Genomic DNA, 14,309 nt, shown 5'->3' with positions numbered 1-14,309 from the left:
TTTTTTTTTAATCGGAAGGCTGTACTCTTAGCGAACAGAAAATATTCTTGTAAAAAAATTTGTCCAAGTAGATCAAAATTGTGATGTAGACCCTGTGAAGAGATACCTACCGATATCCTGCATTGAAACTATTTTAGATAAATTTTCAACGGAATTTTCTCAAAGATTTAATTTTAAGTTCACAACAGATCCCACCTTCTGTGATAGATAATTGCCTATTTAGATTCACGTTTTCGTGTGGCGCCATATTCTTTTGTGGATGATTTTAAAAACATTTTTTTAACGGAATTTTCTCAAGATTTGAGTTTGGAGATCGCCATGGGTCTCAGATTGTCTGTCAATATAGATAGCTATAGAGTTTCGTTTCGTTAAGCTGCCATACAACGGAACCCCCAAGAACTCTTTATTTTGAGGATTTTAGACACATTTTTCAATAGGATTTTTTGAAATTTGCTATTCGATTTTCGCGTCCATAAACCTACCCTATGACTGACTGAAGCAGAATCAACTCCTAGAAGAAATGGCTGAAGCTAGACTCTTGAAATTTTGCCCGAAAGCAAGTCTTGGTGTGTTAGCTAGTGATAAGGTTGGGGTTTTTTGGAAATTCGAACTTTAAAAAAACGAAAAGTTCTAAAGTGGTACAAAGCTTCTAAATGAACCCTTTTTTGAATTTTTCTATGAGAATCGAGGATGGAAAGTAAGTTTGATACATGAAGTTGGTTTCGGAAATTTGTACTAAGCGTGCGGACTGGTACTAAATTTAAAACAGTTTGGTTTAGGATGAACGGATAAAGCTTGAATTTTAAATTGCATTTTGGGTTCCTGCTGGTGGTAGGTTTGTGATAAAGAGGTGGTTTTGGAAATGTGTACTAGAAGTGCACGAAAGGTACTTAATAGTACCATATTTGGTACAATTTGGTATTGGGATCGTTGTTGTATATACAATTGTATTTCGTTATTTGGAATAGGACGGAGAAATATATTGTTTTGTAAATGTGTCCCATAATTGTACGAAAAGTACTAGATAGCACTTAATCTGGTATAGAGTGAAGGAATATAAGTAAAATCCTGAATATTGGTATAAAAATCACTGTTGGTGTCTGGGGTTAAGATATGGAGTTGGTATTGGAAATGTGTGGTATAATTGTTCCAAAAGTACTAAATAGTTCTAAATTTTGTACATTTTGGTATTGGATGAGCAGTTAGTGCTCGAAGTCTTAAATTTAGTAGTAAGATCGTTGTTCATGTGTGGCCTGGACATATGGAGGTGGTTTCAAAAATTTGTACTATAATTGTTAGAAAAGTACTGATTGGTATTATATTTGTATTTGGTGAAGGAATATAGCTGAAATTCAGATGTCATTGGTGGTGTCTGTATATATACTATAATCAAAAAGTACCAAGTGGTACTAAATTTGGAATTGGGTGAAGGCCTGAAATCGTCAAATTTGATATTGAGGTCTCTATTATCTGGGATAGAGATGTGGATGTGGTTTTGGAAATGTGTACTAGAATTGTTCGAAAAGTACTAAGTGGTACTAAATTTGCCGTTGAGTGTATGGATAGAGCTTGAATCCCGAAATTTGATATCGAACCAACAGTGATTTCTGGTATTTGACTATGGTGGTGGCCTCTTTTTATTAGGAAAATACTTTGAAACAGTTTAGGAAAAAAATTAGATGTGGCTCCATTGTGCAATTTTTTACAAATATTCTCGTCGGTAAACTTCAAAATAAAAGATTTTGAAGACTTTTGGTTATAAAAAGTAAACACTTCCCTATTCTACTTTCCGAAAAAGAAAAAAATTTAATATCCGTCCGACCGCTCGTCCGACTGGTGCGCACGATAACTCTCGAAGGGAGTGTCTAATTTCATCCAAACTTGGTACATCGTAACATTATTATCAAACTTAGATCGAGCTCGTAAATGGGCCAAATCGGTCCACTCCTTTTGGAAACCCCCACAAAAGATTGAAGTTTTCATAAAAATATTTTAGAGAAAGGATAATCCAATTCTGATCCAACTTGCAAATCCTAATATTTGCATCAGTGCTTGGTCAGATGCGAGAATGGACAACATCGGTAAACTCCATCAAGTACCTCACCCACAAAGGGTTAAAACTTTGAATAATTATAATTCTTATAAAATGCGATGTGAAAGTCCGATTTTCTTCAAATTACACACATCACAATATTTTTATTAACCCAAGATCTGGTTTGAAGATGGAATATATCGGTTCACTCCTTCTGGTACCTCCGCCACAAAGGGTCAAAATTTCGAATATCCATGAAGCTCATAAAATGCGAAATTAACATCTGATTCCACTCATACTTGGTACATCACAACATTTCTATCAGCATAAGATCTATTATAAAGATGGTAGATATCGGATATATATGCGAACCCCTTCTAGTACTTCACCCACAATTTTCAATACTCTGTCATAACTTGCGAAACAAATCACCGATTCGTTACAAACCTAAGAGATTGAAACAGAAACCTAAGAGGAATATGGAATTTATCGGAATTTATCATTTCGCATAAAATTGGATGTAAAAGTTAGACTTTCTTGTAATTTTGACCTACCAATATTTTCCCGACTAATATTTATCTGTATTAGATGAATTGTGAAAATAGAATATATCGATCCCCTATATCTGGTACCTCACATACATTGTAACATTTCCTAAAAAATTCACATATATTCGTACACTCCATACTTTTTAGTACGTATTTTCAAAACGACCTGCAAATCTCTAACACACACTAACTGTGGCCCTAATGCCAAATTTCAGATTTTAAACACTATCCGTTCACCCAACACCAAGTTTTGTTCATTTTCCAAAACCACCTCTTTACTTATACTCTAACCTGTCAAGGTTTTAGCTCTTTCCATACACATAACTCCAAGTGATTTCAAATTTATTGAAATCTACTACATTTTAGTAGATTAATAATTCAAATTAAAAAAAAAGAAATTGTTGACTTATCACACTTCATCAGTTGGTCACTCAGGTTACCAAAACAGCCTACCTTCCCATCGATAAATAAGCAAATTTTGAATAATCCTGTTTCTCACAAATGGCTGGGGAAGTATCAAAGCTTCGAACATATTTGAATAAAAACAAGTAAGCAAAGGCTACAGTCGAGCGGGCCGACCGTTGAATACCCTACAACACTACAATAAACGATACAGTTTATATAGGAGAGATACTCGAAAGAATTCCACAAGATATTGTGACAAATAATAAAAGAAAACCATCAGGTTTCGTTCTCCAATTTTCGAAAAATAGCAACTTTAACTAATTTGCTCATTTCCAATTTATTGGAAGATGTTGCACGTAAATGGTCTTCCTAGATCTGGAACCAATATTTCCCAAAGACCTATAATCTCTCAGAAGTGGCAAAAGATTAACATTTATTATTGGTTTTTGACTGAAACGCATCTATATGAGATACAGACATTTGACTATACTCTTCCACGAAATCAGCGTTAACGAAATAGTCAGAAGTGCGTCTTTCCTGTATTTGTGAATTCTCCAAAGAGTCACTGGAATAAACATTTTCGTATTTTGTCTACAAAAGTTGGCAAACTATTTCACACATTGAATATTTTTGGATGGCCATCCAAAACTGCTTGGCTTTTGCAATGTCCGGTAACCCCCATTTTAATGTGCTTGAGGATCGGGCGATAATTACGACCTGCTGACAATTTTGCAGTTTTTTGGTCCATTTCAACCCCTAAATATATGGCGATCATCTCCAAAAAGAGTAGGCTTCTATTCTGACCCTCATCTTATCCCCATGCAACATTTTGTAAGGATCGGGCCATAAATGCGATATCCTGATATCCTAACTACTTAGTTTTGTTAGCTGTAGAAATATTACCAAATGTTTAATTCAAAATGAAAATATGCCAAAAATATGACAAAATTGAAAGAATATGAGAAAATTTACAAAATCAATATTTTCATCTTTAGAGAGATATTTTTATGCGATTTTTTAGGCGTTTTTCCTTTTCTGCCAAGAGGCCATTCTGAATTAATGAGAACTGTCGAAATCAGTTCAGCCGTTCTCGACATAAAATAGATCTTCCAAGCATATCCTCTTTGATAGACATATATATCGCATATATTTTGCTGTATATTTCATTTGTTGGATCTTAGCATCAATGTAAAGATCAGAAGTAAACTTGTCATGGCTTTGTGATTTCGCGGGGAATTAAAATATTCGCGGTTTAATGAAAAATTTTGAATTTTTTCAACAAAAAAGATATGGTCTATTTTAGCCGCTAAATATTATCCGATGACCACCTAAATTGGTAGGATTCTTCCCCGCCCTAAACTCTAGCTACATGCGAAATTCCAATTCGACCAATTCGATTGGTCTATAATTGCGACCTGTATAGGTACTGCAAAATCCGACATTTTTTCAGTATTTGGTTCATTTCAACCCCTAAACATTTGGCATTCATCTCCAAAAGAAATAGGGTTCTATTCTGACCTTAACCCCACCTACATTTTAAATTTCGTGAAGATCGGGCCATAATTGCGACCTGTAGAGTGATTACAAATTAACATGGACAGACGGACAGACGGACGGACGGACATACATAGCTAGATCGACTCAGCTCGGCGAGCTAGGAAGATCCATATATACTTTCCTATATGGGAAACCAATATTTCGAGGTGCTACATAAATTCTGGCCCAATCAAACTTATAATACCCCCAACACATAGTGTTGTAGGGTATAAAAACATATTGAATTTCTTTTAGACTCAAAAGCGTCCAGTTGTATTGTATTCTTTCTTTTTTATATAAATTAAATCGTACTGTGAATATATTAAAAATTCACCTCCATTCTCAGTTCATCTTAAACTATAATATCCAATATACCATATCGCATGACTACTTAATAGATCAATAACTCTCTCTTTCTATGCCCTGAGTTTGTAATTTTGAATTTCAGTTTTCATTTTAGACTATAAAATTACATCCATACAACTTTCTCACTTCTCTGCAAAATAAATCCATGAAACTTTACAAGAAGTCTTATAACTTCACTTCCAATCAAGAATATCGTTGAGGAAAACTCGTTGGAGAACTTGCTTCTTCTTTTACAACTTACTTTGCAGAACTGGTCATGGTGTGCTGCAAGAATGCCATCTCCATGCAAGACAAACACACAATTATTGACTCAAATCGATGGAACGAATTGATTAGTTAACTGATATCCCAGCAGCCAAAGAGGAGGAAGAACAAGTGGAAAAGACGATGTGAAAATGGAATAGAATTGTCTTCATGGCACATGTGGCGAAGTGGAAGATTGATTTACAAGGAATTCTCTATTTTCAATGGCCTGTCTAAAAATACTTCCAACGAAGATGAAAGAAAAATAACTTAAAAGTGAAAAAATCGTATTGATTTTCAGGCATTTTGCATTTTATTTCATATCGACGATATTTCCACATGACGATTTGTCGATGCTTTTGCAGATGTACAGGTTACTTTAGCCCATTTTCTAATGTGCGTTTGTGTGTGTGCATGCTTTTGCAATGATATTTCCGTTTACATGCTTGATTATGCTGTTACGTTTTTCCTTAACTTTCTTTAGAATATTTTTCAATTAGAACTTCCCAAGAATTTTCCGGTGTTGTTTAATGATTTTATAATAGCAGCTGGTTTGTATGCCTAATCGATATTCGCATAACTCTCTCTCTCTCTCACACACACACATATATAGAAGAGAAACATTTTTCAAATGAACTAAAAAATTACATAACAAGCTAGAAAGATAAGTCGATTTGTCGAAGTCATACAATCCCGCTTTAGAGCCTTTAGCTTAAAGTACTATTTGGTACGAATTTTGTGTAGACATTTTAATTGAATGCTCTAGTACCCTTTAGTACAGTGTCACATACAATACCACAAACAAAACTTTTAACTTCCAGGTTGACTTGGTTTTAGAATTTTTAAAATTTTAAAATTAGTTTTCGAACATCACTCTCCTATTTAAAGTCGACGGTATATATAAACATTTAGATCTTTGGCTCTTCAGGGAAGACCAATAATAATAGCTCGAAATTTCTCAATATTTAGTACTTTTAGTACACATTTTACGAGGTACTGAAGGACGGGATTGACATATTCACACTATACATAGAACTTCGTCTGAGAAAAGTCTACTTTAAAAATTTCAGCTCTATTCCTCCACATAATGCCAAATTAAGTACTTTAGTACATTGCGCACAATTATGGTACTCATTTCCAAAACCGTATCCATATCTCTAACAGATACCTCAATATCAAATTTCGGAATTCCAGCTCTATCCTTTTATCCAATACCCAGTTTAGAACCACTTAGTACTTTTCGTAGAAATATAGGACGTATTTCCAAAACCACCTCCATATCTTAACCACAGATACAAACAGTGACATCTATATCAGATTTCAAAATTTGAGCTCGATTTCTGCACCTAATGCAAAAATTAGTACCATTTAGTACTTTTCGTGAAATATAAGACACATTTCCAAACCACCTCCATATTTCAATTCCAGATACCTACAGTGCCCTTAATCTCGAATATCTGGAATCCCTTCACCCAATACCAAATTTAGTGCCACTTAGTACTTTTCGTACAAATATAGGACGCATTTTTAGAAGTACCTTATCTTAACCACAAATACCATCAGTGACCTTAATATTAAATATCAGGAATCCCTTCACCCAATACTCAATTTGGTACCACTTAGTACTTTTCGTAAAAATGTAGGACACACTTTTAAAACCACCTCATTATTTTAAAAACAGATACTAAATTTTTTTATAAAAAGATTTCAGCTCTTTTACTTCACCCAATTCGAAATTTAGTACTATTTGATACTTTTCGTACAATTATAGTACACATTTCCAAAGGCACCTTTATATCCCAATTCCAGTTACCAACAGTGTCCTTTATAGCAAATTTCAGGAATCCCTTCACCCAATATCCAGTTTGGTGCCACTTGTACAAATATAGAATGCATTTTTAGAACCACCTCCATATCTTTGCCGGATATACTAACAGTGGCATCTATATCAATTTTCAGGATATCACCTCCATTCCTTCACCCAATACCAAATATAGTACCATTCAGTATTTTTCGTACACCCACAGTGAACATTTCCTAAGCCACCTCCATATGTCCAGGCTACACATGAACAGCGGCCCCAATACTAAATTTCAGATTTCAAGCACTATATGTTCACCCAATACCGAATTGTACCAAATATAGTACTATTAAGTACTTTTCATGCACTTATAGTACACATTTCCAAAACCAACTTTGATTCTCAATCCTACACACTAACAGTGACCCCAAAGCCAAATTTCAGGTTTTAAGCGATATCAGCACCATTTAGTACCTTTCGTACGCTTTCTGAACGAATTTCCAATCCCAACTTAACCCTACCCACCAGCATTGAGCCGAATAACAACATTTCTAATTACCAGCTTCTTCAGTTCACCCAAAACAGGATTGTACCAAATTTAGTAGCATTTAGTACAGTTCTTACCCTTAGTACAACACCACCTCCTAACATCAACCCCATTCCCCGGAATTGATTCTCATACCAAATTTCAAGATTTTGCCACTATCCGTTCACATAATTTCAAATGGTATCAAATTTAGCTAATTTTAGTACTTTTGGTACACGTTCTGTTGGAATTTCCAAAAAAAACCCTTTAGACAAACTAAACTATCCTACACAACATCAAAGAATCTTTCTCCAAATTTCAGATTTCCTTCTCCAAGTACCGAAGTTAATACTATTTAGTACTTTTCTTACTTTTTAGTACGTATTTCTTAATCCACGGCCATGTATCAATCAAACCGAATAAAAAGTAAGTCTAATGCCAAATTTTACACTTCCAACTTAATGCTTTCCCAAATACAAAATTTAGTAACTTTTAGTACTTTAAGAACTAAATTTTAGTACCTTTGTACGCTTGCTGAACGCATTTCCAAGCCCAGCTCTTTATCTTAAAACTATCGACTAGCAGAGACCCCATTTCCAATATTTTTAATTTCCAGATCAATCCGTTAAACCAAAACTAAATTGTACCGAACTTAGTACCAATGAGTTCAGTTGTTACACGATAACTCTCGAAGGGAGTATCCGATTCGGTCTAAACTTGGTACAACGTAATATTTTTGTCAAACTTAGATCGAGTTCGGAGATGGGCAATATCGGTCCACTCCTTCTGGTACCTCCCCAGCAAAAGGTCGAAATTTTCCAAAAATATATTTTTTCACAGGAAGTGAAAGGATAATCCAACTTTGCATATTCTAATAATTGCATCAGTGCTAGGTCTGGTGCGAAAATTGACAATATTGGTCCGCTCCTTCTGGTACCTCCCTCACAAACGCTCAAAATTTTGAATATCCATGAAGCTCGTAAGCGAAATCAACATCCGATTCCATTCCAGACATGGTACATCTAAAATATTTCCATCAACCCAAGATCTGTCATAAAGATGGTAGAGATCGGACCATTTCTTTTGCTACCAGCCCCCCACATAGGGTTCAAGATTTAAAAAAAAAAAAAACGCTCAAAGAAATCGAAATATGAATCCAACTCTCTTCAAATTTCACACATAAAAACATTTTTGCTAACACAAGATCTGTTGTGAAGATGCTATATATCTGCGAAACCCTTCTGGTACCTCACCCACAAAGGGGCACAATTTTTAATACTTTTATCTGTCATAAATTGCGAAACAACTCAGCGATTCCATACAACTTGCTATACATAAATATATGTCTCTCAGCCAGAATACTGAGATGAAGATGGAATTTATACCAAAAATCAAGTTTTTAGCTGTATCCGTTCAAAAAATGGTACTTTTAGTATACTTCTAGTCTCCGAATTTCCAAAAACTCAGTCTTATCTTACATTTTCCCTACCCACCAAAAGTAAACCGCATAAAAAAATTTCAAGATTCTAGCTTCAGCCATTTCACATGGACGATGATGAATCAGTCAGTCACTGCTTGTTTACTTTTTTATTACTTATTCAGATAAGGAAATTGTTGTCTGGGAGGAGGCTGAAAATTTAGACCGATATGACCATTATACGAACTTGAACTAGGTTTCATTTGGACTCAATCAGAAATGTGCACACTAATTGGTCCGACAGACTTCTATTTCAACTTCAAATGTTTGGCCCTATCAAATAGCCATTAGACTGAGGGTATAAAATCTACCTTTTTGTAACCATAAAAATACCAAGTTGTAAAATCAGTGTACTGCAAATAAAGTTTGTTTACAAGCAAAACCATAAACTTATTCATGAATATTTTAACGGTAAGGTTTGTTTCTTAAGTCTTTTGTTTGATTTCTATCTCACATAAATACATTTCTCTTCTCTTTAGAATCTCAACATAAGATATTTTATTTCTCTTATACATTGGACCAAAAATTCTATTCTACAGGCCCGAGAGTAAAATGGAATGTGCTCATCGTGTTTAACGCACAACGGCATTTCTGGAGACACAGTCAATGCACGTACAAACATACATACATACATATAGTGCGAAAGAAATTCCATTGGCCGTCGAACGAATGTACGCACAAGCTGGAGTGGATGTTTAAGCCACAGTTAAGCTGTACATGTTAACAGCTTAAACGCACACTCACACACCTTTGTTTGTGACCATTACTCTTGGGCAGATTGCTCCGTTGTTTGCTGCCGTGCCCGCTGCTACTTGTTGTCGTCGTCGTTGTAGACGTCGTGAAGCGAGTGTTCACGTTACCTTAACCATGTTAAATGAAAGAAATGTTAGTTATAAACCTAGGCTAACGGCGCCATTCGAAACAGTTTGTCTTTGTACGTTGTCAAGTCGAGTTCTTTTGCTACCGCAAAAAAAAAAAGAAGAGCAAAAGAAAGACTGCGAATACTCAATTGGAATACGGGCATAAAAACATAGATCAAGTGGAAAACAAGAAGTGGAATTCTTCTTTTTTGTGTTCACATGAAAAAAGGACTTTCGGAAATTTGTTGGAAATAGAATTTATTGATATAAACATTTGTTAACAAAACAGACAGAGAGCGAGAGAAGTGCAACAACATTAAATATGAAAATATTTATAGTAAGTGTGAAAATTTTGATTCAATGGAAATTTTGATTAAAAACAAAGAATTTAACGAAAAATAAAATAAAATTACCAACCATTTTAAAAATGTGAAATTGACTTTCAATTGGATTACAGTTGACCAATAAAACATTTTATTCGAAATGCAAGATAATTTTTCAGTGTAATGGATTTTTAAGTAGTGCATGTGCTTTAAGTCTTTGGTTTGTAATCAACCCTTAAAAATTGTTCGGTTAAGAACTTGAAATTTATGAAGACTCGAATAAAAATCCCCTTAATTATTTTCAATTGAAATGTAAAATGAAGCGATGCTCAGCGTATCCTATTGCAAAGGACATGTAATAAAAACTAATCTAAAAGTTGTAATGATAATTTCAAATCATAAATAAATGATCACCACCTTAACAAGGCTAAGCTAAAAGTTAAAAAAATGTGTTAAATGTTTATATTCCAAGATAAATATATCGAAAATATATTGTAGAACTAACTATAACAAAGAACCAATTTTTGATGGAGGAATACACTTCCAAATATGTGCCCAGATTGCCTTCAATTCAATATGAAGGTTACATTATAAGGTACAAATTTTTGGCGCTAGAAAAAATTCATTGACAAGTTCAAACCTTTCAATTAATTTGACCACAGACTTTGATCATCTTGACTTTAAAAAAATTTTGTGTAAAAAATTATGTGGAATGTATATAAACTGTTAGGAATGTAGTCTCTATTTGAAATCCAACACGAATTTGATAGAAAAAAATATGTTAGAAATTTATTTCAATGCGGAACTTTATTTTTTTTCATGGAATCCATTTACATTTAAGGGACTATAATTTTTGATTATGGAATTTTGTGGAGGAGGAATGTTTCCTAAATGTTAATTTTTATCATTACTATAATGGTTGATATTTTTTCAAAATTGCATAGGGAATACCCGATATTGAGGACACCAATATAATCCATTACCTACCATGACCAAAAAGTGGTAGACAAATGAATATGTGCGAGGTTTGAGGGCAACAGGGAATAGTTTCGCATTTCATAAAAAGCAAATGAAGTATCGCATATAGTATCGCATCTTTGTATCAGACTTAGGATTTTAAAATTAATCTTTAAAAGAATTTCTTACAAAACCATAGATTTCATATAAGAACATCTATGCCATGAATCGTGAATTTTTTAAAAAATATTTGTTAAAAGCTTTATGGTAAGAATTGTGTAGTTTAAAAAATGTTTCAGACTTTTCATTTACAAATATTTTTTAAAAAAGCTTCTTGAAAATAATTTTTTAATATATTTCTGAAGACCTTAATATATTTCTCCACGAACTGTGAATATTTTCTTCATATTTGAAGAATATTTCCTTCAAAGGAAATTTTATGAATATTTTTACAAGGTAATTCTGGACAAAAATCTTCGATTTTTAGGAACGCTATTTTAAATATCTCATTTTCAAAAATTTTCTATTTATATATGGATGTTCAAAGATGTCCTGTCCAGGAATATTGAGATTTTTTTTTTCATTTTTTGAAAGCTTCGTAGCTGTATATGGATCATAAGTTATTAACAATATTTTCTACATAGTCTACCTGGACAAAATCGAGAGATTTTTTGAATAACGCCTTCCTGGGAAAATATAGAAGAATTTTTCAAGAAAAATATTTCAAGGACCTCCTATCCATAAATCTAAATACGTTGATTCTCTGATCGTGATCGATCATGATCGATCCCCATACGAATTATTTTTCAAGACTTTTCCGCCTATATACAAATTTACTAGAAACTCATCCTGGGCAAAAAATAGGGGGTTGTTTGCAAATATGTACATAATCATTTTGGAAATAGATTTAAAATTTTAAGCAAACATCAACCTTTTTCGGCTGGGTCGAACTTTTAATGTCCTCAACCATATGGAAAGAACTTGTAAAATGTAAAATAAAATCCGTTTATAAATGCCGGTACAATTAAAAAAGAACGAATATCTTGTGTCACAGTTATATAAGGTTATACGAAAACGTGGAATTATCTACCAGAAAATATGGTGCCCATAAAAAAAACTTCAAAATCAAGTTTGAGATTCTGTTGAAAAACGAGCGAAAATCAAATAAATACCGTACAATGTGAGATACCGTTATATTTGGGGCCATACGAAAATTTGGTCGTTTTATTGATAATTTCTTGTTATAGAAAGTAGTACCCATAACGAAATCTAAATTCCAAATTAGAAATTATTCCGGTGAAAGGTGGAGCTTAAATCATCCAAATACCGAATATAGGGAGGTACCGTTACATTGGCGATATACGAAGACGTGGTACAGTTATACTGCAACTTTACCTAAACTTGAATCTAGAGAGTTATTTGCAAGGATGTTTCCTACATATAGGTAATATGACTAAAATCGTTCCATTTTTTAATTTTTATACCTTCAGTCATATGACTAGAGTGGGTATATATCTTCTGTGGAATTGGGATATATCCGCTAACTCCGTCTGGTATTTCCCCTACAAAGGGTTCAATATTGAAAAGCAAAACGTTTATAAAAAGCGATATAAGCATTCAACTTTCTTCAAATTTCAAACATTTTTGCTAAGACAAGATCTGTTCTAAAGATGATATATAGTTGTCAATCCCTTCTGATACCTCACCCACAAAGGGTCACGTTTCCAACACTTATATATGTCATAACTTGCGAAACAAGTCGGCGATTCTATACAACGTTCTATATCTAAATATTTTTCTTAACCAGAAATATCAGGCCTAGGTCAGATACAAATTGGACAATATTGGCCAACTGCTTCGGAACCTCCTTCATAAAGGCCAACAGTTAGAATAATCATAACTCAAAGCTAGGAGTATACATCTGTTGGGAAAGCCTACTGATACTGTTTAACTTGTTTTGCTAATTTTTTGGCCTTAAATTTTTTTTCGTAAATCGTGAAATATTTTTAGTATAGTTGGGGATTTTAAGAGAGTATTTTTAATAAAGCATGGCGTTTAAAACCCTTAATTCTGGATTTTTAGTAAAAAATTCATGAATTTTAAAAAATTGTAGTCATATTCCAAAATGGTTTAATTTGGGTCACCAGCATAATAATACATTTACATAATATTGGAAAAGCATGACACGTAGAATTTCGTTCTTACGAAATTGATATAACCAGAAACTAGCTTTAATATATTTTGCATCTTTTCTCCTTATAAAAAGCTATTTCCTCCCTAGGCAATGCTGTATGGAAACGTTAATTACTCATTAATCTCGCTGAGAATCGTTGACTCTTACGGTCTTCCTTAATAGAATATATTATTTATGGAGAGAAAGAATATGTCAAGGTCGTTAGGTCAAATATCGTCCAAACGAAAGTTCCATCATCGAACTGTCAAATAAAAAGTTCCCTGAATGATTTCAACGTTCATCGCCAAAATAAATACACATATCGTCTCAATAAGATCCTAAATGAATCTGTTTGATTACAGTCCCCAATATCTATTAACAATAACTCTCTAATTAATAACTTGTTAATGAATGAAATTCGATAATGAATGAAATAAATTGAATTTATTAGCAAAAATTAATTAATCTTGCCAATTTCTTCTTGCTTTTTTTCCTTATTAATTTATCAAATGAAAGAAGGCCTCCCGGGCATAAAAGAAATTCAATCATATTTTTATGCCTAGTATTGTTTAAAACAAATGATGGCCCTCGGCAAGTATTTTTTTTTTTAATATTGATTTACATTTTTCGAAGAACCCAAAAAAAAAGAATGGGTGGTGCTTCCGCTACTTGAGTAAGAAAACAAATCTGGTTCACGTGTTCGAACAAAAACGTCACTGTTTTCATAACTAAATAACCATTTAAGGTGTATGTGTGTGTACCTATTTGTTTAGAGAAATCATTAGATAAACAAAATTGGGAAAAAAAGAAGAAAAAACACCCAACTGAACGGCTTCTTGACTGCATCAATGTCTGTCTTAAAAGAAAAATACTTGAAACGCCTTTTTTCTCTCCCCGAAATAAAAACAACAGAAGAAAGTGTCATTCACTTGATTTTGTCAAACATGTCTTGTGGTTGTTTGTTTGACCTAAATATTCCCACATTCAGAATAATTCATAAATTACATGGCTTGGCATGGCAGACAGAAGAGTATCAGAATCAGCCGCACCACCAGCAGCAGA

The 14,309-nt window shown here is 33.5% G+C and overlaps 1 protein-coding gene across 1 annotated transcript in view; it reads left to right on the top strand.

Moving 5' to 3' along the window:
• The first annotated feature begins 10,099 nt into the window (after positions 1–10,099).
• The window catches only part of LOC109614441 (uncharacterized), a 39,605-nt gene continuing 35,395 nt past the window's right edge, over positions 10,100–14,309 (top strand). Inside the window, exon 1 of the mRNA XM_059127418.1 lies at positions 10,100–10,131. Within this exon, the coding sequence (XP_058983401.1) occupies positions 10,117–10,131 (15 nt within the window). The 5' untranslated portion in view covers positions 10,100–10,116. The remainder of the gene's footprint in view (positions 10,132–14,309) is intronic.

This window comes from Musca domestica, unplaced genomic scaffold (genome assembly GCF_030504385.1).
Source record: "Musca domestica strain aabys unplaced genomic scaffold, Musca_domestica.polishedcontigs.V.1.1 45, whole genome shotgun sequence".
NCBI lineage: Eukaryota > Metazoa > Arthropoda > Insecta > Diptera > Muscidae > Musca > Musca domestica.
Note: the sequence above shows the minus strand (reverse complement) of the source record. Positions and strands in the feature narration are given on the sequence as shown.